Source organism: Falco naumanni, chromosome 11, assembly GCF_017639655.2.
Source record: "Falco naumanni isolate bFalNau1 chromosome 11, bFalNau1.pat, whole genome shotgun sequence".
Taxonomy (NCBI): domain Eukaryota; kingdom Metazoa; phylum Chordata; class Aves; order Falconiformes; family Falconidae; genus Falco; species Falco naumanni.
Genome location: NC_054064.1, coordinates 23,731,306 through 23,753,160, shown reverse-complemented (window position 1 = coordinate 23,753,160; position 21,855 = coordinate 23,731,306). Strand labels below are relative to the sequence as shown.

The following is a 21,855-nucleotide window of genomic DNA, read 5'->3' as shown; positions in this document are numbered from 1 at the left end:
TTCCCTTTGTTAGCACTGAGACAGTGAGTTAGCTAAGGCAGACACACCAATTCCCGCGTGCCTGCCACGCATCATGCATAGCTAGTTAGGCTGCATGGGAGTCGGTATTAATTTCTCCCTGTTGCATGTGAAGTATGTGAAAAGTAATTTTTTCTAGTCCTGTGTTCTTAGGCTGGTTTTCAGGAGACTCCTTTCCATCCATCCTTCCATCGATCCATCAAGCCACCTACACACGGCATTGTTCTCCCTCCCTTAAGGCTGTGCCAGTGAGAAACAGTCATAGGGTTTGACAAAGAGATGTTAAATAGACCTGACAATTTGTGTGCTCTTGTAGGAAATTTTGAGCTTCAGTAGCGTCTGGGTCTTTCTCCCATTGATGCTCTTGAAGCTGAGTCAGGTTTGAATTGTCCTGGAGATGTTCATGGTCTCTCTCTTACATTTTCAGAGTGTGTGGGTAGTTGACCCTGTTGAGTAATGTCATCTCATTAGACAGAAACACATGGCCATTGAGATAAGGACGAGCTGTCTTCCATAAGGAGCAATAGGTTTGAAATCAGATCTCAGTTGGTCTTTCTCTTACATGTTCAATTGGTGTGACACCCCCCCTTCACTGAAATCCTGCAGGGATATATTTCAGTGGGCTAATTATAAATTCCCTCTGTCTTGCTGGATACAGCATGCCTGATGGCATGAACCTCCCCTCCTTCATTCGTGTTGTGCACCTCTCTTGCTGCAGGCAAAAGTAATTTCCCCAGCTTGGAAATGTGATTTAATTTGACCTTGTTCACACAGGTTCTGCATCTTTTACATTCCCACCCCCAGTGATAAAACAGGATCAGAGGAAATTGCTATGAATCACAGTGATGCTCTGCCTCAGCCTCCAATTCTTCTTGTTCCTTCCTCTCCCTCCGTCCCCTGCTCTGCCTACACACCACAGCTGTTTTCCTTACAGGGTACTTGTGACTGTACCTGGAGGATGTAAGAGGGTTGTGAAGATGGGAAACCACAGGCTTGTGTCACATCTCCATTGCCCAAAGAGGCAAGCTGCTTGTCTTTCCTTACGAGATGTCTCAGGAGTGAAAGAAAAAGAAATGGAGAGCAAGAGTGAAGAGGGAATATTAACAGAAACAAGGGGTGTGCTTTAGGATTCTGTTTCTCAACCACTTTTGTAGCAGAGCCTTACCTGAGAGAGTGGCCCATGGTCCCTGCCTGCCTGGATCCACTCCTTCAGCCCTCCACTGCCTGCCCCAGGGCTGCTGTGGGGTGCTCACCTGCATCTTCCCACTGCCCAGGGGCTGCTGCCCCCTGGCCTTCGCACTTGCTCTTCTTCCAGCACTGCTGCCATGGTGCGAGTAAATGGTCTAACTTAAATATCTCAGCCTTGGGCTCCTCAATGGTCCTATTTTAGAGGAGCATCTGTGGAGAACCTTGTGCCCTCCTTGCACAAGTTCAGAAGATCTTGTCTGTGGGAGTCCCTCTCCCTTGTTCTGTATTGGATCCTCAACAGTGAACTTCTCTGCCGAAGGCTGTCTCTTAAGCTGTACCAGAGGAGTATTTATAATACAGTTGCTACTTTACAGAATCCCAAAGCATACAAGATGCTTGGAGAGGCACGCTCTGGCTGTGCCTCGGCTGTCTCCACCAGTAAACTCCGGCATGGGAACAGCAAGCCATTTTACATCAGCTCACAAAAGCTGTAAGCCATGACAAGAAACACTCACTATCTGTAGCAATAAGCTGCAGAGCGCTATGGAAGCATGCTTACAATATTTTCCCAGTAATAGGGATGACATCAATTGTCAGCGAAGCAGGCAATCTGGCTGCACGTGTCATTCAGACTTGTTAATGCTCTGCTTCTTGTCTGCTGGCTTACCCCTTTGTGCTGAACTGTTACTAGAGCCTTGGAAAATCTGCTGGGTCCACTGCCAAATTGCATGGATCCTCTCCTGCCAAATGCAGAAGATCTTAGTCTCATTTTAGGTCTGTGGGACTCCTATTCTTTCCAGCAAGTTTCTGAAGGGGATGAGAAATGTTTGAGATCCCTTAAGAAGAGATCAGAGCTATATTTGATATTGCAACAGCTCTATCTAGAGAAGGTCATACTTGCCCTTTTTGTCTCCACTTCAGCAATTTACATCAAATGGAGTATGGTCTAAACAGGTCTTATTCAGCCTCAGGTTGTATTGGGGTAGCTTGGCCAAATGGGAAGGACTTCAGGTGGTCTCTAAAGGAGTGGTAGTTGCAAGCATTGAGCTTTTGCACAAAGAAATGAGTGGGGAGGGGCAGGAAGGAGAAGAAGGAGAATATGTCCTCTCATCAGTACTCTCTGAAGTTAGGAAACAGCTGCCAGAGCCAAAAACCACAGTGGATAAAGGACAAAATGGGTGAGGTCCTCCAGAGAGTAGACTTTAAGGACAGAAGGTTCAGTTCTAAGCATAGGGTGGGTTGTCTGCATGTTGATGGGCTGAGCAGTGAATCAGTCCAGAGGTCCAGAGGATGGAGAGCTTTACTTGCTCTCCATCAGCTCAACTCTTTCTCTGTCAACCAAAGTGAGATGCCTTGATCTCTGAAGCCCCCAAATGATGGCTGGTGCCTCTCACATGGAAGCAAAGCTCCACCTGGAGCAGCGTGGCCTGAAAACCTGCCAGCCTGGCTTTAAAAAATGGCAGTAGGAGCTCATGGCCAGTGAACTGGATGTCTGCAGAGCGCCATGCAAAACGCAGTGAGATCCAAGCACTACCCACTGCTGAGTAACATTTTTGTGAGTAAGAGACTCGTATAAGCCATCCACAGTCTCTATTCATTTCCCATCACACACACACACACAGACCCCAGGCAGCTTGTGTGAGGCTGAGCAAGTCGCTTGCTTTATCTGGCTGCATCTAAACTCACCTTCATTATTGCACATTTTGGCTCGCTTTCATCCTCTTCTGTTGTCAGGAGTTTGCCTCCATCCCTCATCTTCCAGCAGGAATGAGCATGCTGATGCTCCCCTCCATCCTCTCACTGTCTCTTGTCTATTTAAACTGTAATGTTTTAGGAGCAGCGACATTAACCCTCGTCTGGATTAGCATCGCTCTAATGTAAATAATATTAGTTACATTATAGATGTTTCCGTAATTAGAGTTCCTATTTCTATAGGCATTTAAACACCCCATCTCCTCATTTGACAGTTATGTTATTTGATTTGTGTTCTCCTGATGTGGAGATCAGTACAGAAACCCTTTTATCTCTTCTGATGAACGGGTTTAGACTATGATTGGATTTGATTTTTTTAGAACCGTGTGTAGGGAGGAGCCCACAGATACCAGGTACAATTTGTGTAAGGTGGGATACTGCCACGGAATTTGAATGGAGGTTAAATAATGTGACAAGAAGCAGGGTTTTAATCAGTGGGATTTTTTTCAAGGAGCATGAGGTAAGGACAAACCCTTTCAAAAGCAGGGAATAAAAAAAGAGCTGGCCTAGGTGATGAAGCCTTTTGGGAAGAAAACTTGGCCTCCCGGTCCCCGTTTGCCTGCCTTTTGTATGGGACACATCAGTATTTGCTGGTACTCTGAGGGAAGCCCGCTCATGAAAAGGTTTACCAGAGAGTCTTGTCTTGGCAGATGACTGTATGTTTTAAATTTAAACAGAGAGGCATAAATAGTAAAAAAGAAAAGAGGGTAATAAGAAAAATATCAAACTGCCCAGTGCAAATCCTTGGGGAACTTCTATTGCAATAGCTGACCTCCCATATAGCACCATTTATTTCATACACTGGCAGCTTTATAGGTGCTTGTACAGCTACAGACGAACACCAATTTGCCAGTGCAGTTTGTTTTGATAACTGTTGTTTTCAATAAATCTATATTAAAATCAAAGGGAAAATGAAATAGACCGAAGTCAGTGGCACTAGAGATAAGGTAGCACATTACTACGCTGGCCTCTTCAGCTGGAGTAGCTGTCTCTGCCTCCAGCGTGGATGACAAGTGTGATGAATTTCGGTGGTCTCAGCTGTGCTTTTTGATGGCAGCCAGCATAAGTGAGAATATTTGGGGGGGAAGAAGGAATTTTGAGATTTCAGATTTCAAAGCTCAGCTACCTCAGGGCTGTAACAAAGGAGGAGGTCTGGGTGATGATGCACTGCTCGGTCTTACAGGCTCTTTCTCTTGAGTTTCAAAGGACATCTACAGGCACAGAGGCCAAGATCTCCAGTCTTTGGATCCCTCTGCACTGTCTCCCAGGACTCCTTAGGTGTTCCCACCCCTACACAGCGATGCATGCAGCTGGTACCTGTGGACTGAAAGCAGCAGGAGATGCGGGAGCTACGATGAGTCTCCAGGCAAGTGGGATATCTGTGTCTCAGGCTCCTCTGGACATGGCACGTCCTTCTCCTCCCGTCCCCTGGCAGACTAGGTGCCTCCGGTGGCAGAAGGGAAGTCCTGGTGGAAGAGAGGGAGGAGGGAAGAGAGAATAGAAACTCCAGGGAGAGAGCTGAGAAGGAAGAAAAGAAGAAAGAAAGGAAGGAAGGAGCGAGCAGGGGGAAATGATGGGAGGAAGAGAGAGGATGGAAAAGGAAGGAGGGTCCCCGAACACTGGAGGAGAAAGACAAAGAGGCAGAAAATAGAATAAACAGAAGGGGAGACAACAGGGAAATTAAAGCAGTGTAGACAGAAGGTATGTGAGAGCAAGGGTCTAACTCTCAGCCCCTCACACCAGGGACTAACGCCTTATGCACATCCCTCCTGGTGAATTTAGCTCTTCTTCGGAGATGCACATTTGTGGAGAGAGAGGCGAGACCTTACGTTTGGTGAAAGGAGCCACTTTGGCCGGAAATTTAGGAAATACTCTAAAGACCTGGCCTCTGGACACTTGGAGTAGCAGTAGCTAGTGCTAGCCAGGTAATTATTTAGTTTCTATGGGGCAGTTCAGAGGATTTTTGGATCCAGAAAGTTTTGTATAGCACTGAGCATCGCAGTTGTGTCCAAATAAATAATGAACATGAGAGCTTTCATGGTAGAGCAGGTCAATTTTTTTCCAGCAGACCAGTTTTCTACCAGAAAATGCTGATGGGAGTAACTGGAAGCATTTCCTAGACTGTATCAATGTTATCCAAGCTTTTGCTTGGATGTTCGTATGGGGTTTTTGTCATCTTCTTCTGACAGAATTGTTTACTCCTGTGTTATACACATATACCCCTTCTGATCCAAGTGCTTGGCCAAAACCACGAGGTCTCCTGAGCTGAGGGGGAGCCAGGCACTCTCTGGGTACAGTATCTTTCCTTTGTGAAGTTTTGCTTCCCTGCCCACAGCAAGGATCAAACCACCAGCGACCGTGGGCTTGTGCCAGGCCACTTTGCTGCCAGCCATCAGCCCGAGAGCCAGTTCAGGTTTTTTCAACAGTCACATTCCCTGGGCTTGTTTGGATGGTGCTGGGCTCTCCTCTTCTTCCCGGCTGCTCTAGTCTCTTATATCATTCTTCTAAAAGCACATTTGAAAAATAGTTGTCAAAACCAATCATCCCCTCAGCCTGGGGCAGGGATCCTTGTTGTTCCTGATATTCAGTTTCATGAAGAAACTTAGCTGGTTTAATAGGGATCTTTAAAAAGGGTGGAGATTATGCCTGCCGATGTAATGTACGGTATAAGGAAATGTAACAGCGTGGTGTAATGGATGATTTGGACTTCTAGAATTATGTAATAATAAAACAAAAGAAACGTTGAAGCGGTAAAGTGGAAAGAAATATACTATTTTTATTTAGGAGTATGTCATTAAATGAAAAGAAAATCAGAGAGCTCAACTTTTTGTCCCAGCTTAGGTCAAAAATCATAGGTTTTGAAACCTCAGAATTTCCCAAGGGACACAAATTCCTTTATTATTATTTTTGGCCAGCTGTCTTCCATATGACTGCCCGTGAAAAGTATTTTATCTCAAGTTAAAAATCCCACACATAAAAATGTCTCTCTACCTTCCAGCAGGTGTGCTTGTCCTATGGGAAGATTTGCTTTATCAGCAATTTGTTCCTCCAGGAGAAACGCTTAATTTTAGATGTTTTTTCCATTTACACTTAGAGTTCAAGACACTTGAGCAGCGGCTCAGTATTGGGTGGCCTGTGCAGGCGTCAGAACCCTTCCTTTATACACTGCAACCCTATTAGCTAAAATACTGGCAAAGAGATTTTGGTGAAATGATTTTTTTTAATGTCCCGTTAAAAGTGTTTAAAATATTTAAAAATGTCCCATTTCACTGCTGTTGATGCCCTCACTTTGAAATACAGCTTTCCCATGACGACATAGCTGTAAAACACATTTAACTTTTTATTTTTTTAAAATTTTTTTTTACTAGTTAGCAATGGAGTTTTGCTATAGCCATTAAAATATAAAGAATATTTTCCCAAGTGCACCCAACTGTACAATATTTTTTTACCAGCATTTATAGTGACAATATAAACTGTGAGGGTTAAGCCTGAATTTTTTTGTGGATGGCATTGGAATATCAAGATCAAGTATACAGTGCGAGCACAAGAGTTTTATGACATACAATAATGTAAAAAAGGTTGTATTTCTTCAGCAAATTGACATCACTGTTTGTCCTTCTTTCTTTGTACTTCTTGGGTCTGATTTTTAGGAGCGAGAGTTGGAAAAGGCATGGTAGATGATTCAGTGCAGCTCCCTTGAACCGGAATTGGGCTGGCACCGACGGGACATTTTACGGTGCTGTAAGTGGCCGGTTTCATGGTTCCCACCGCTCCTCTCGGGAGGTGATCCCACAGTTTAATGCATCATAGCCTCAGGAAATTTCTCCCATGGTCAGCCTACGTTTTTCCTTGGTCAAACATTTTGTGGAAATGCTTTGCTGAGGGGTTATTTTATTTTGTGCTGCAGTGTTAATGCCTTCCTGACACACGTAGGAAGTTTTTCTGCTCAGCCCACGTACAAAGTGGAGGTAAGAGGCAAAAACTGGATTCACTGGGCATTCTTCACCCTGCCTCCTTACCCAAGCCACCTACCCAGGTGTGCTCCTGCTTCCTGAAGCATGTACATTGGTGGTAGCTTCACACGCAGCACCAGACACTGTGCTTGGAGTGGTCACACCAGGCCCACACAGAAGGGAACCACGGCAGCGTGTAGCCCAAGCTACACAGTTGTTTATTTTTGCTTTGCATTTCATTGCATCCTTTTGCGTTCTTGGATAACGAGGGATTTTTTGGAGGCAGGACCAGACGGGACCAGCCCTGTACAGTGGTCTGGCCAGCTTTGTACAGTGCCTTGCATGTTCAGTCAATGTGAGGTCCGCCAGGGACCGTCATGTCCAACCCAGGAAAGCACAGGCTAAAGAAATATAATGCTCCCATGCATCAAACCCCAGAGCTTTGCCCAAATCCAAGCTACAGCAGATCTCCTACAGAGACATCCATCCCATCCTGATCTAAAATGTCCAAGTCTCCCTGGTTCTCTGTGAACATAGCCCAGTCAACACCCACTTTCTGGTGTCCTGCTATGTTTTTCTAATGTACTTTATTTCCTAGCCTGCCAAAGGCTGTCCCTCTCACCTCTGTTTTAACTGGAAAAGGATTTCCACCCCATGGCCCTGATTCCGGCTGAATTAATGGGTTTTGAACTGAATCAGCACATTTGAAGTTAAAACAGATCCCCACTGAGTCTGTACATTTTTATTACTGTGCAAGGAGTGCTTAGGAAAATAAAAGGAACAAGAAAGCCCTGAGAGTGGACCACCCTGTTGAGGGGGGAAATATAGAAATCAAGCATGTTTATATGAGGGATATTTACAGGGTCAAGCGACAAATATTGTACGAGGCCTTTGAGCGCAGCTCAGGAATACCACGTGCCAGTCTGGGCACTCATGCTCAAGAAAATTTAATTGAAATTGAAGCAGGTGCAGAGGAGGTCTACTAACATGGTGTGGAAAATGGAAAGCTATGGTGATGAGGAGACACAAGAATAAAACGGCTTTTTTAGCCCAGCAAAACAAAGATAACAAAGATGACTGGGATCTGAGAGCTGCTATAAATACACCAGGGGAGGAAAAAAAACCCCACAAGTTAAAGCAAAGGAATATTTTTCCACAGCAAATTAGTGTAAACTAGCTATGAATACATTTTATCTGGGAATTAGAGTAAGTTTCCAACCTATCAGGCAGAGAAGACCTGAAGAAGCCTTCTACTTGGGTTAACATGGGCAAGTAAAGAAACATATTCGAAGATAGAGATTAATAAATTTACTGGGATGTTGGATGGGAAATCATATTACAAGTTGGAGGAGAATGGTTCAGTGTCCCTGGGACTCCTTTCCTGGCCTATACTCCTACATGTGGATTGCTTTTATGATCTGAAATCCTCTTTTGCCTTTCCTTTGCTAAGGGCACCAGCACCTTTAAAATCTCTTGTCATTGTCACCCAAGAGCCCTGTGCTGCATCTGCAAACCTTCTGGCCCCACAGAGCTGCTGTTGCTGCTGCTCCCAAATTCATCAAGGGGGACACTGTCAAACAATGAGACACACTTGCTCCCACCGGGGTTGAATGAGCTGCTTTCTTTCAAAACACCCTTTAATTGACAGCTAGGAATAGCTTCCCGTGATGACAAGCTGTCATTAATATCATTCACCAGAATGGTACCCCAGTGATAGTACATGTATTTAGAGGAAAAGGGAGTGAGAAATCCTCTGCAAACAAATGTTTCAACAGAATACATGAACTGAGCTGTGGTTTCAAGAATGACAACATGAATATAAAAATGTACGTTGTGAATATTAGTATTCCCTTAAATATGTGTTCACGTTGGTTAATGAGTCCCACCGGTGGCATTAGTAACTGAAGGATTTGGGTTGGCACGTTATTAACTTGTTAAGTAGAAAACAGTGATACAAAACTACTTGTCATGTATATTATAAGACATTTAAAAGTTGCATTCAGCATAAGCAGCTGAACAGAACTAAAGGAGTTGCCTTTAAAATGAGGTGATGTTTCTTTGTGCCATAATCGTGTAAAATCCCATTGCTTTAAAAGGAGCTGTGTTCCATGGGCTCTTGGGGAGGAGGCACCAGGACCAGGGCTGGGGAGGCAGTCAGTGGGACCATCCCTCCCCGGCTGTGCTGACCCAGCAGCAGGCAGTGACCTGATACTTCATCTTGGGCTGGGGTGGGCTCAGCCCTTTATTGACGCGAAGGATCTTCTGCAGCTGTGACGCAGGGTCAGTGTGTGTGTGTGTGTGTGTGTGCGCATTCTGTATTTTCTGCCCCACCAGTTTGCTGCTTTCTTGTCCATCCATCAGCCCAGAGGTCACTGAAATGATGCTTTGTTAAGAAAATGTTGGGGTTTAAAAACAAATAAAACTTACAGGTAACTGTAGACCAAGCTGCTGCATCTGCTGGTGGCAGCACAGGAGATCCAGCCATGGGAGAAGGGGGCACAGCTGGAAGCTTCGAGCTGCCCCTTCCACCCTCAGGCTCAAAGATAGTCCTTTGTGTAAATCAGGACAGCTCAGACACCGCCCCAGCATGGACCTTATTTCCTCTGGGCTGCTTCTAGCCATCTCAAAATCTCTAAAGTAGGACAAGCAATTAAGACACCAGAGCTGCTCCTGAAACACTCTCACTTATTCTCGTGCTGACAGAGGGCTGATTCTGTTGGTTCTGAGGAAATGGGGTACCGGGACTGGCACGGGCTGTGCTACCAGGAATAATCAGGTGCTACCAGGAATAAATAAGGCGACCCTGATTAACAACTATCAGCCCTTTTCCCCACTTTTCCCCATCTGCATGACCCAGTTTCTCAGCATTGCTTGCCCTGGGCCCCATGCCAGTTGTCCACCTTTGAATTTCTTAGCTCTGCCACTGACTGAGACCCTTGGGGAGGGGAGCTGTTCCCAGCAAGGATGCTGCAGGGGCCATGGGCATTGATGGGAAGGCCACAGGATAGCTATTGATCACCCTCATTCATTTTTCCAGAAGCCTGGAGTGAGCCAGATTAATCTGTAGGTGACATTTTCAGTGGCCTGCAATGTTCATTTGAGACATGCACACTCACGTAAGACAGGCTCAGATATGAACACTACAGAAACAGTGACAATATTTAATATAACATGGTTCTGCTCAATCTGGTTTGGGTGCCTTTGGCAGCTGACAGCTGTGCCAGAAAAAAGGACCTCTTTGAAAGCGCAGTTGCTGAAGGGAATCACATCACTGTCCTGCAGTCTTTGGAGAACGACTTGTACAGATCTCACAGGGGTCACTGAGGCTGGCAGAAGCCAGGAGGCGGCCCCTGGTTATTACAGATGCTTAGCTGGGAAGAGGGATTTCCCTCCCAAAGAAATGAGCAGGAGGAAACCTCCTGCCTGCTGTGCTGCCTGACAAACCTGGGAAACAGCACAGGGCCTGGCTGATGAAAAGAGGACATGCACACCTCCGTGAGCCATTTGTTGTTTGTCTAGACTGAGAAAAAAAATATTTTTTACTGCTAGATGCAGAGGTCAGCAGTGAAAAGGCCTCCTCTCTCTCATCCTCCTAGAAACACGCAAGCTGTGATCCCTAAATTTCAAGCTTTGGGGTTGCAGCATAATTTCAAGCACCTCTCAGCCACTTTCCATCCCTGATAAGGAGGGGCAGCGGCAGATCACTCAAGGAATGCCACAGCGCAAAGGCCCTCAATTGACTCTCCTGGGCTGCTGGCAAGCCATACATCAGTCACCAAAGGCTTGACAAATCATAGCGATACAGCTAAGCTTAGAAGTAAAACTTCACATTATCCTTGCTTATGTGGGTGGGAGGCTGAGAGATGCCAAATCTAAGAGGGCTTACAGGAACTTTTTCTATTATTAAATGGTTTGCTGTTGGTACTTTTATAGTTCCATCATGCTACTTTCATGAGTCAGGCCTCCCAAGTTCAAGGCTGCATACAAACAGAGCAAAACCATAAATCCAACCTGAAAAGTCGGCAACACAATTAAAGGCAGGGGCACCAGGCAGGCCAGCCAGGCAGCCAGGAAAGCACCAGCAGCCTGCCTTGCACAGAGTGGCACTCAGTGATCTCCACACTCTGGCACTTACCTTTTCCAATATTTTAAGGCATGGAGCCAGAGAAAGGCTTAAGGGATGATTTGAAGAGGACAGCAAGGTGACAGAAAGATAAGACCGCTCCCGCCTGTCGGCAGAGGATGGATGAGGTGACCTCTAGGATCCCTTGTGGTCCTACTTGTGTTAGTCAGTGACTCAGTTTGCTCTTCACACCCCTGTGGAAGTATCAGGGCTGGTGCAAAGGAGCTGCTGGCTTGAAATGTGGATGCATGAGTTAACATGGGGGGCAAGGAAGCAAGCAAAGTGGGGAATGTCCCCAGCTAGTATGCTTGTCATTGCATTGCAACTGAACTTTCCAAGGGTTAAGATGCAGCAGTAGGCTAAAAATTAGGTATCATTGCAGGTAAGATGTGAATGTCCTGGCAGAGAGTGCTAGCCACATGCATGGGGAGGAGATGCCATGGTTTAGGAGTGTCTAGCAGAGACTGGGCAATGTCCAGACACAAGTTTAGGATCAGAGCTGCACAAACATAGAAAGAACTGGAAGCCAGTGACTGATGTCTGAGCGAGGGAAGGGAAAGGCAAGCCCTAGGCTTGCTGAAGGACCTGACTTTGACTTAATCCAAATCGAATGGAGGGAGGAAACACTGGCCAGCATCAGTGCCAGTTACTGGTGCAGCCCTGCCTGGGCACTGTTAAGACCAACAAAGACTTACCAGTGCCAGCAGCATCTACCTTATCTAGAATGAAGTGTCCTGGGCTGCAATCAAAAGAAGCATGACCAGCAGGTCCAAGGAGGTGATTTTCCTCCTCTGCTCTGCTCTTGTGAGACCTTACCTGGAGTATTGTGTTTGGTTCAGGAGCGCCCAACATAAGAAGGACAGGGAGCTGTTGGAGTGAGTCCAGAGGAGGGCCATGAAGATGATCAGAGGGCTGGAGCACCTCTCCCATGAAGACAGGATAAGGGAGGTGGGGTTGTTTGGCCTGGAGAAGAGCTGGCTCCGCGGCGACCTTACAGCGACCTTCCAGTACCTGATGGGGGCCTACAGGAAAGCTTGAGAAGGACTTTTTACAAGGACATGTAGCGATGGGACACAGGGGAATGGCTTTAAACTGAGAATAGGGTAGGTTTATGTTAGATATTAAGAATAAATTCTTCGTTATGAGGGTGGTGAGGCACTGGCACCGGTTTCCCAGAGAAGCTGTGGCTGCCCCATCCCTGGCAGTGCTCAAGGCCAGGCTGGATGGGGCTTGGAGCAGCCTGGTCTGGTGGGAGGTGTCCCTGCCCAGGGCAGGGGTGTGGAAGTAGGTGGTCTTTGAGGTGTTGTCCAACCCAGACCATTCTGCGATTCTGTGAAGTGAGCCCAGCAGCAGTGGGGGCAAGGGGCGACACCCCAGAGGGCTCCCCAGTGAGACCTGCAACTGCAGGCCACGCTGCCCCGGCACCGAGGACACGGTCTCCCTCCACTGCGGCCAACAGTGAGCGCTGCCCAGGTGCGATACTACACGTCCAGCTGCAGCGGGTGTGCTGCAGGCCCGGGCTGCAGGGGGGCTGGGGGAGCGCTGAGGCAGGCGGCCTCAGGGGACCGGGGGTGGGGGGGGGGGGGGACGACGGACACGACACACAACGGGATGGCCCCTGGGTACACGGGATGGGCAGGGGGTGGCCACGGGGCACAGGAGGAAGAGAGCCGGCAGGCAGGGGCAGGGTGGCTGCCGGGCACGCCGCGGGGCGGCCGCCGGGGACCCGTTCTGGCACCCGGCGGGGCCGGCTCTGGGCACCCGGCGGTGCCGGCGCGGCAGCGGCGTCGAGGCGCGGCCACGCGGCGGGGCAGGGCGAGGGGGCGGTGCGGAGGCGCCGAACTACAGGCCCCAGCATGCCCCGCGCGGCGGCGGGCGGCGGGCGCCTGCGCGAGGGGGCGCGGCGGGGAGGAAGCCCCGCCCCCGGCCGCGGCAGGCGGCGCTGCGGTTGGCCGGCGGCGCTGCCGCTCAGAGCGGGGTCGGGGGTCAGAGTGCGCGGAGGTGAGTGGCGGTGTTGGGGACTCGTGGTGCGGAGTGTGTGCGGGGCGGGGGGGGAGGGCCAGGCCGGGGCGGTCCCCGCCGCGGGGGGGGGGCACGGCTGCCGCCGGGCAGCGGGCGGCGGCACGGCCGTGGCGAGGCCCGGGCGGCTCGGGGGCCCGGCAGGCCTGGCGGAGGCGTGGGGCCGCCGTGGCCCGGGGCGGGGGGTGGAGGCCAGGCCCGGGGGGCGAGGGAGGGGGGGCTCGGCCTGGCCCCCCGCGGTGGCGGGGCCTGCGCCGGGGTGGCGACCGGCGGCCGGGGGTTTGGGGTGGCGAGCCGGGCTGCGGGCCGGCGCGGGGCGGCGGTGGGGGTGCGGGGAGGCCGTCGGGGGCGGCCCCGGCCCGAGGGGAGGGTGAGGGGGGGCGGCGGCGGGCAGGCGTGGCAGAGCCTCGTCCGCTCGACGCCGGGCCCGGCTTCGTGCTGCCGGGCCCTCCGCTGCCCGGGCTCTGCCGTGGGTGGAAGTCTCGAGGGTGGCAGCAGTCCTGCCGGTCCCAGCCGGAGTGGGATCATTTGCTGTTAGGGCTTGAGAAAGGGGAAAACACCCGTGTGCCCAGGGAGTAAGGGGCATGTGCGAGGTGAGAGAGAGGCAGCAGCAACGAGGATTTTTCATGTGCCTTTTGGGATGTGGAGGTTCCTGGATGGTGGTGATGGGGGAGTAGGAGGTTTGATTATTATTTTTATTATTATTATTTTTTTATCCTGTGGGATTGAATTGGTCACCTGTCTCAGATTTGGAGACTGAAGTAAACTTGAGAAGGCTTAGAACTGCAGGATCTGTTTACTTGTTTTCTGAGTGGCAGTAGGAAATTCTTCTCCTGTTCTTTTCTGGCTGCTGTACTGTTACAGGTGTTTCTTCTAAACTGAGATGTATGGAACAGTGTTGTCATTTATTCCTTATGTTCTGTCTTTTACAAGTCCTGTGTGTAGTGGATTTACGTGGTCGTTGCTGGCCTGTTTGCTAATAAGTCTGACATTTGTTTTCCTACTTCTTTACTTGCCTCTTTTCCTTATTGAGCTTTTGGCTTCAGAAATGGGTGGATTGACAGCTGCTGCTTAGTTTGAACTCTTAATATTCTTTCAACTGCAATGCAAGGGATCTGCAAATTTTCTAATAGGTTAATGCTTGCACTATGCCTCAGGAAGGATGAGGTATGCAGGGCTCCAGGCAGGTACATCTCAAAGGCGCTTGTCCTATCAGATGCTGTTTGACAGTTGTCTGAGTATTTTTTATTTTTTTAATGGCAACTTGAATTTCTTTTATCCTTTATTTGCCCTTTGCAGCATTGTAGCATCTCATATCCCTTGGTGTTAAAGTTGGTGTTTGACCTTGTATTTCCAAGAACGAATTATTCTGAAAATAAGTAATGTGTCAGAAGTCCAGTTGGCCACTCTTCAGTGTGTAGGCTTGGGAAATTTGATTTCAGATATTTTTGTTTCCCTTTTTCAAGTACTGAATGTTGGCTTTTGAAACTGAATTTTCATGTTCATTTATAGTGTGAACTAAATGCTTGTCTTGTTTCAAAGAGTGGCCCTTTTATGGTTCTTGCTCATCTCAAACTTAGGGTTGCTCTACAGGAATGGTGTATTGGGTGTTTTGTTGGTTTGTTTGGGTTTTTTTTAAGTTAGTATGTATAGCTAGACGGATTTGAGTGTTACCAAAATCCAAAAGAAGAAATCTGTTAAAACATTAAAAAGAAAACACTTGGGTGCTTGATGCTAAATAAAGAAGTCCTTGGATTGCATGTATGCTGATATGACCTAAAGTTTCTGCTTTGCAGTTGAGAGATACTTAACTTCATTTTGATTCCTTTAGGAGGCCTGATCACAGCTGTTTGCGTTGGTGCTTATCTTGTTTTGGCCCTGTTAACTTCACTAGGCCTTGATTTTTATTTATTTAGATTTTTTTTTTACTGACACTCCCACTGCTTGAATTTTGGAAATGGATTTCTGGAAGAGGCTGAAATGTGTGAAGTTTTTGCACTTGACTTTGCCCCTGTATCAGTCCAGTAGCCACCTACACTAAAGGGCTGTGAGACTGTAGAGCACAGGTCTGGTGAAGTTCACGTAAATGGTGTAGGACCAGCCACTGTGGCTTTACGTACAGGAGAACACTGAAGGCTATTAGGCAGCTACACATTTGTCACAAATCTGCCCTTGGATCTGAAGCATGTGTTATTGCTGGAAATGGTCATCTTGAGACTCCTGGTGTTTCACTTTAATAGTGCTGAGCTAACATACCAGCATGGTGCAATGGCAAGCAGAGGAATGAGGGGAGAAGAGGACAAATTGTGGCTGTCAAAGCATAACCTAGAGCAGAAGTGCTGGCTGTTACATCTTTCCTGGCTGGTTTTTGGGACTCACTGAGACTGGGTTGTGTGGAAACCATGCCCTGTCGTAGTTGCTGCCCTGCTTGGAGCATTTGCTTGTCTACCGAGACAGAGCTTTGGCAGAGTACACACTCTCTTTTAACACTTCTGGAGTAGATGAAGATAAAAGTGACCGGTATATTGAGCAATGCAATTGTTGTCTCCCTGAATCCAGACTGAGATTCATTTGACACTCTCAGGTGTTAACCTTCAAGTTCATTTTTCAGATAACGAAGGTGTATGGCAGTTTGAACAACTGTGGCATTCATGTGTATGAAAATCAAGTAATTATGCGTGCTAGATTCCATTAAGCAAAGGGTGGCCTGCTATGTCTCCTTTCCACTAAATTAGGCCAATATGCAATAGTAGCTTTTACTGACTAGAAGTGTAATAGCTACAAATCTCTTACTCCTGGCACTGGGAGCTCTGCTGTGGATTGAGAGCATTGAAATGCCTAAAATTTCAGAACTTGCTCCAAAGACCAGGGCTGGGAAAGTTTGAATGAAAACTAAGATGTGTTATTTTTTGACAGCAAATGGATTGACGATTGGAACGAGCTGTCTGAAGGTAGTGGGGAGCCTCCATACTTGATGCTGCAATTCAAGGCCAGAAACTTTTCTGAAAGATGTTCAAGCCTTTGGGCTCAATTCAGAAGTAATGAAGTGGAAACTTTATGGCCAACATTACATGAGGTTCAGACAGGATGGTCCAATGGGCTTTCTGACTTCGTTTTATGTGCTTATGCTGCTAGAGCCAAGATACCTTCTCCATTTCCTGCAAAGTGCTGCGCCATCCCAGGTGTCTGTATCCTGGCCTAAGTTTGTGGTTTGGTGAGTGGCTGAGCTGACCAACAGCTCCCAATGGCTCATCTCCCTCCTGCTCCTGCCAGTGTGGGCCCATCCTCTCCTTTGAGCTTTGGCACTCATCCAGCCTGGCCCTGAGCTGATTCGTCTCACTAAACCAGCAGGAAACTATCTTGTTTTAATTGTGTTTTATTCTGGCTGCATTAGTCCTTTTATAGGTTCCTGTGGTTGAATCGGCTCATGGAGGGGCCAGACAAGCTCAGGAACTGGTGTAAGGTAATCAGCAGGAGAGTAAGACTGAGGAAGGGACAGACCTGCCTCCTTTTGGCTTCCCAGAACTATTGGCTTGTTAGCCTCATTTTGTGTAGTTTCACCCTGGTGCCTTTTGTTATGGCTCTCATGCAGAGACAGGAGACTGGACTAGAGGATTCTTGCTCCAGTCCTCTCCAACTGTTCTTTTCCTTAGTGCCAACTCCACTCTTCCACTGCGGCTTTCCAGTCTTGCACTGTATGTATCTTTGTTGTTGCTTCTTTGTTTTAATTTTTGTTGTTTCCTTCCTCTACGTTTCCTCTAAATGACCAGTTCTTTACTGTGTGGAACTTCTTCAGGCTCCAGCTTAGACCCATTTACCTATCTGCAGTTACTCTTGGAGAAGGTTTAAAAATACTGGTCTTAGGAGACTAGTCAAGGAGCTGACGAAAGTGGGTTGCCTAGCAGAGGTGGCCTAATAAAATTGGAGTGGAATTGTACTGTGCATCTTTGGGATGGCTTCTGGGTGGTCTGCTTGGATAAGTTCATGTCCTGCTGGTGTGGAGTCTCGCATGGGTTTCACTGTGTTGTCAAGTGAACTGAGATGTGTTTGTTTCCCAGCCTCATAGGGTGTGATAGCCCCAGCAAGTGCTAAGTAATCAGCGCCTTCGGCCTCGCTCATTGTGATCTCACAAGCCATCACGTCTGTGATGTCACAATGGAAGAGATTCTGGTGCTCTGACATAGCTGACATATCTGGTGGTGCCTTTGACATATCTGCCAAGGAACGCAGCGGGAAGAATGAGTTCAAGAAATGGGAAAGACCTTCCTTAACCTGAGAGTGCCCTCCATCCTTTAGTCAACCCTTTCTGTGTTCGCTTATCTCTTCCATATGGCCATAGAGGGGCGAGCTGGTGCCTATGTAGAGTGGATTTTTTAATTGAACTACAGATGCATGTATCCCCTGGATGAGCAGTTGCCTGACTTTGCTCCTGTAATCCTCGTTCTTCTCTGCTGTTACCCTTCCTTGTTGTATTGCATCTAATTTTAGACTGTAAGTTCTCAAGAACAGGGTCCTCTTCATCTGTAGCGGGAAGAGGCTGGGTGTGATTGTGGAGTGCTGTAAAACCAAAATTATTGATACTGAGTTGTATCTGAGCTGAGTAATGATGGGACAGCATGTAGACAACCTGTGGTAATGCTTTGAGAAAGTTACGTTATGAATTTTCCAGAATGTGAGGCTGGTTGTCTAGCAGTGCTGGAGACAAACCCAGCCAAAAGTGAAGGGAGTGCAACCATGATTCATGCTCGAGGGACAATATTGTGAGGTTAACAAATTAAAGAAGCAAATTTACCTGTCTAAAATTGTTACATTATTAAAATGGTTCTACAAGCTTTGTGTTTTGTTGTTTGTTTTACTTTATGGTGTTGGGGTTTTTTTGGTGTTTGGTTTTATTTGCAAGTTTGGATGGTGACAGTGGATAAGCTGGCTTTGTTCATAGTCTTGTTTCCTGTCTCACAGGCTAGCCAGGTGCTGTCTTTTTTGGACTGTAGTTCATGTAATGAAATACTTGGATTTAGGTTAAGGTTGATTAAAAAAAGGAGTTATCTCTATTGTTCTTCAGTTATATCTTCACACAGCTGAAATACGGGCTCACGTTTGACCTCCGAGTATGCGTTTGAACAGCTACCAAAATGGAAGTCCTGCATTTTTTTGTTATACTGTGTTCCAGGTGGTGCTAAATGTATGCAGTTTTGTTCTACAAAAAGCATCTTTATTACCCTATCTTTTTTAGTCTTCATATAATTTAATAAAATAAGACACTGTAATTTAATAAAATAAGACAAACCTGGCTTACATTTTGGGTGGGTTCTTGTTGCTCTAGCGTTGAGTTTTCTGTTGGAGGCCAGGAGTTCACAGCTGCCGCTACCCAGGCTTTGCACAGGGTCTCCCAAAGCTTGGTTGCTTTTTTTTTTTTTTTTTTTTTTTTTAATTTTAGTTTGCCTTGTCCTTTAGATTAGTGTGGGGTTGGTTTTGCTTATTTTTTTAATATGGTGGAGGGCCATGTTGCCATAACAAAGTAATTTAATGTGTAAATGAGAGGCTCTCGTAAAACATAATTTTTTGGGTTACCCCTCTAACCTGAACTTAGGGAGTTTGTTGTCTTGCTCCCTCCCTACATCACCTTATCAAACTGGACAAAGAAGGGGAATATTTTTGGGTTAAAGGCAAGCTGTTAAAGTTATGCCTTCTCTTGCTGCTGGGTGATTTTAATTAGATGTGGTTATAAAAAGCAAATGTGAATGTTATGTGCAAAGAGCCCATTAAGCTCAAGTTCATAAGCTAATTTGTCTCGCCATTGATGAATTTGAATCCTCTGCAACTCGCGTGGTGCACGTCCGTGTGTGGCTTTGGGGCTGTCCTACAGGTGGGGGAGAGTGCTTGCAATGCCCTGCTGGCTTTTCTTGCCAGTGGTGTTCACGTGGCAGGAGTTCCTCATCTCTTTCCTTGCTGCTTGTGGTTACCCCTATGCAGCTTCCCTGGTGGGAAACCTGGAGCCTGAGAGCCACTGGTGCGGATTGTTTGCTTTGTGCTCATTTGGGCCCCTGGCGAGCCAGTGGCTACAGCTGGCACTTGGCTTTCCTTCCTTGCTAGTGATCAAACTTGTCGTGGTTTAGTATTGTGTGCTTGGACCGCTAACAAGCAAGAGCTGTGGTCAGCCTGAGCTTGTCCTTTTACCTGTGGCTGACATCCAGAGATTATTTTTTTTTAATTATTTTTAAAAGATAGTTGATTATAGCTGGTGGTGTCATCTGTGGCACATGCTGTTACACAGCACATAATGCGAACTTTATCTTCCAGCACCCCTGTTACTGGGTGTTTCAAATGTAAAGTGCTGTTACATTTTCCTAGGTCTGTGTACAATCTGTCAAAATAATTCCTGAGGTCCAGCCTCAGTTCATGGTCCCATTATCTTTCATATGTATCTGTGTAAGGAATTGGAGCTGTGTGATATGAAATATTAACCTGGTAGGGTTGAATGCCAGATGTGACAGCCTGCAATGTCTGAGATTATAATCTGATCCTGTATGCGTAAGAAATATATATGTGGTGGTTTATGTAGATTTGGAAATGGAATCACTGAACATGTGGATTTATATGGATAGAGCTGGGTTTCTAATTTTTGAAGCTGAGTTGCTTGCATTGTTGTCCGTTGGAAAAAAATATGGGATAATTACTAGTGCTTTGCATTGTCATAACAGTTATAAATGCTTTACATGACTTCCAATAAAGTGTGTTTGCTCACCAGCTATCTTGTGCTCTGAGGCACTCTGACCTTGCCAAAGAAGATGATGTGGGGTCTTCCCAGGGCACCTAGAGCAGTGGCTGGGTAAACATGCAGTTAAAACGTCATTTGGCTGAAGGTGCAGAGTTTGCAGTGGAGTTGCCCTTATTTGTATTCAGTCTGTGTAGGGGAATCGGCATGCAACACCCCACTTGTGCACCTTTGTTTGGAGCGTTGCTCCCTCTGCTATAAGGGAGAGTGGGGAGAGAGGCTGCCTGTACGATGGGGAACCCGATCCTGTTGTTAGACATGGGACACCTGCAGAAGTTGTTAGTGTAAACAAGCACTAGATGTTGGCTGTTATTTCCCTCTACTGATGTCCCATGGTACCTGTGTGACACAGACCTGCTGGGGTCTGGAGTGGCGCTGCCGTGTTTGCCTGGTGATGTGCCTGAATCGTGCCGAGATGGCCAGTTTGCCTTTGCCGTGTGGTCTCGGTGGCTCGGAAACCTCTGTGCTGCTGTGCCTGGTGTGGGCCAGCCTGAAGATTCATGGGGTTCATGTCTGATGCCCTAGTGTTGCTGGTTAAGATACGTTAGAGAAGTACTGATCTTTCTGTCTGTGGGTGGATAATGTATGTTTTATTGCCTGTGTTTGATATAGGGCTTGGAGCCTGCCTGCCTCCCCCACTCCAACTGTATATTTTACTTTATGCAGTAGGCTAAAGACCAGGTTTTACCACAACTAACTTACAAGCTGCTTTATTCTGAGATACTATATTTATTTGCTGTGATGGGTCTTTAGATTCATAGCCAGTAGCTTGAAGATTTAAAGCATGTGTACCTTAAATATCTCTATTCTGGGGCAGGTTAGAATACAACTAACTTCTATTTGGCTGAAATGCATTTATTAATGAAAGTAAAAGCTGTAGATGGAAAAGCAATAGGTAGAACTGAGCCCCTTTAGGATAAATGCAGTGTTGGGCTCTTCATTATGGTTTTCAAACTTGAGTTTTCAGTTTTCTGGCTACCTGCTGCCTGGCACACTGCTTTAATAAAGCAAGCAGCCCCCCAAACATGAGAGCCACAAGGTGGGGATGCATTTACACTGTGAAATTGGCAGCTTGGGCACTGGCTCAGTGTTAAACATCTCAGCTCCTTTGATTTTTGCCTTTCACTCAAAACCTTGGAAAGGGAAGGTTACCAGATGCGTGTTTACTCGAAGCACACAACCTGCTCAGCCGCAATTATCTCCTAATCTGGTCCTTCCGAGTTTCTCCGGTCTCGCAGGTAAATACAGATTTAGCCGTTATTCAAGGCATATTATTTACCTCATTAAGTGTGTGTTTTGGCACGTGCATTATTTACCTGACGGACTAACGGATGGGAAAGAGCAAACGCTGTCTTTTGTGCAAACAGTGACTTTGTTCGTGGGTGATGAGTCCTCCCTTTCGCCTTGCCCGTTTCGGCTCCGTGTCTCACGGCGGGTGCTTCCAGCCCTTCCATGGTAGAGTGAAAAATGAGCACAGGCATGGGGAGCCTGGGCTCAGAAGCCGGGCAGGCAGGTGGCACGTGTTCCGATGGAGCTTTTGCCCAGAGCCACAAGCAGTGGGACGAACCGTGGGGATGGATTTGAATATCTATGTGGCAAGAGGTGTGTCTGTGTATATATATACAGTTAGAAGTGGTACCCATGTTCTTATTCAAGAGGACTGGGTTGTTGCAATTCACCTGTTTTACTGTCGGTCGCTGTGCAACGCCTCCATGAGTTGGGCTCAAACTCTCGTCCCAAAAAATCTGTTAACACCCTGAGACTGACCTGCCTTGGGTAGTGACAATACTGTCAAGCTTTTCCTGCAGTGCTTTCAAAGAAAAGGGTAGGGGGGGGAAATCCAGGTGGTCTGACATGGATAATGTAATTTATTAAATAGCATTTGTTAAACGGAAGCATCAGAATGTGATGCTTGGGTGAGGTATTTCTTTGGGAGGGAGACTGTAACCTGTGGAGTCCTGCTTGCATTTTATAGTTCCTATAGTTCCTGCAGTCCCTGGGTGTGGATTTGTTGAACTGGTATCATC

At 47.1% G+C, this 21,855-nt stretch overlaps 1 protein-coding gene and 1 long non-coding RNA gene across 5 annotated transcripts in view; both read left to right on the top strand.

The window, feature by feature from the left end:
* Positions 1–12,957: 12,957 nt before the first annotated feature.
* ERI3 (ERI1 exoribonuclease family member 3) overlaps positions 12,958–21,855 on the top strand; it is a 135,534-nt gene continuing 126,636 nt past the window's right edge. Inside the window, exon 1 of one of the 4 annotated variants that reach the window (XM_040609853.1) lies at positions 12,958–13,035. Coding sequence is in view for 1 of the 4 variants with exons in the window: in XM_040609852.1 (XP_040465786.1) it covers positions 13,694–13,733 (40 nt within the window). In the remaining 3 variants the exon portion in view is untranslated. The other 3 variants (XM_040609855.1, XM_040609852.1, XM_040609854.1) reach the window with 3 other exon arrangements.
* LOC121095305 lies at positions 15,998–17,883 on the top strand. The gene is made up of 2 exons (XR_005830060.1): positions 15,998–16,267; positions 17,112–17,883. It is a non-coding gene; the product is annotated as an uncharacterized LOC121095305 (long non-coding RNA).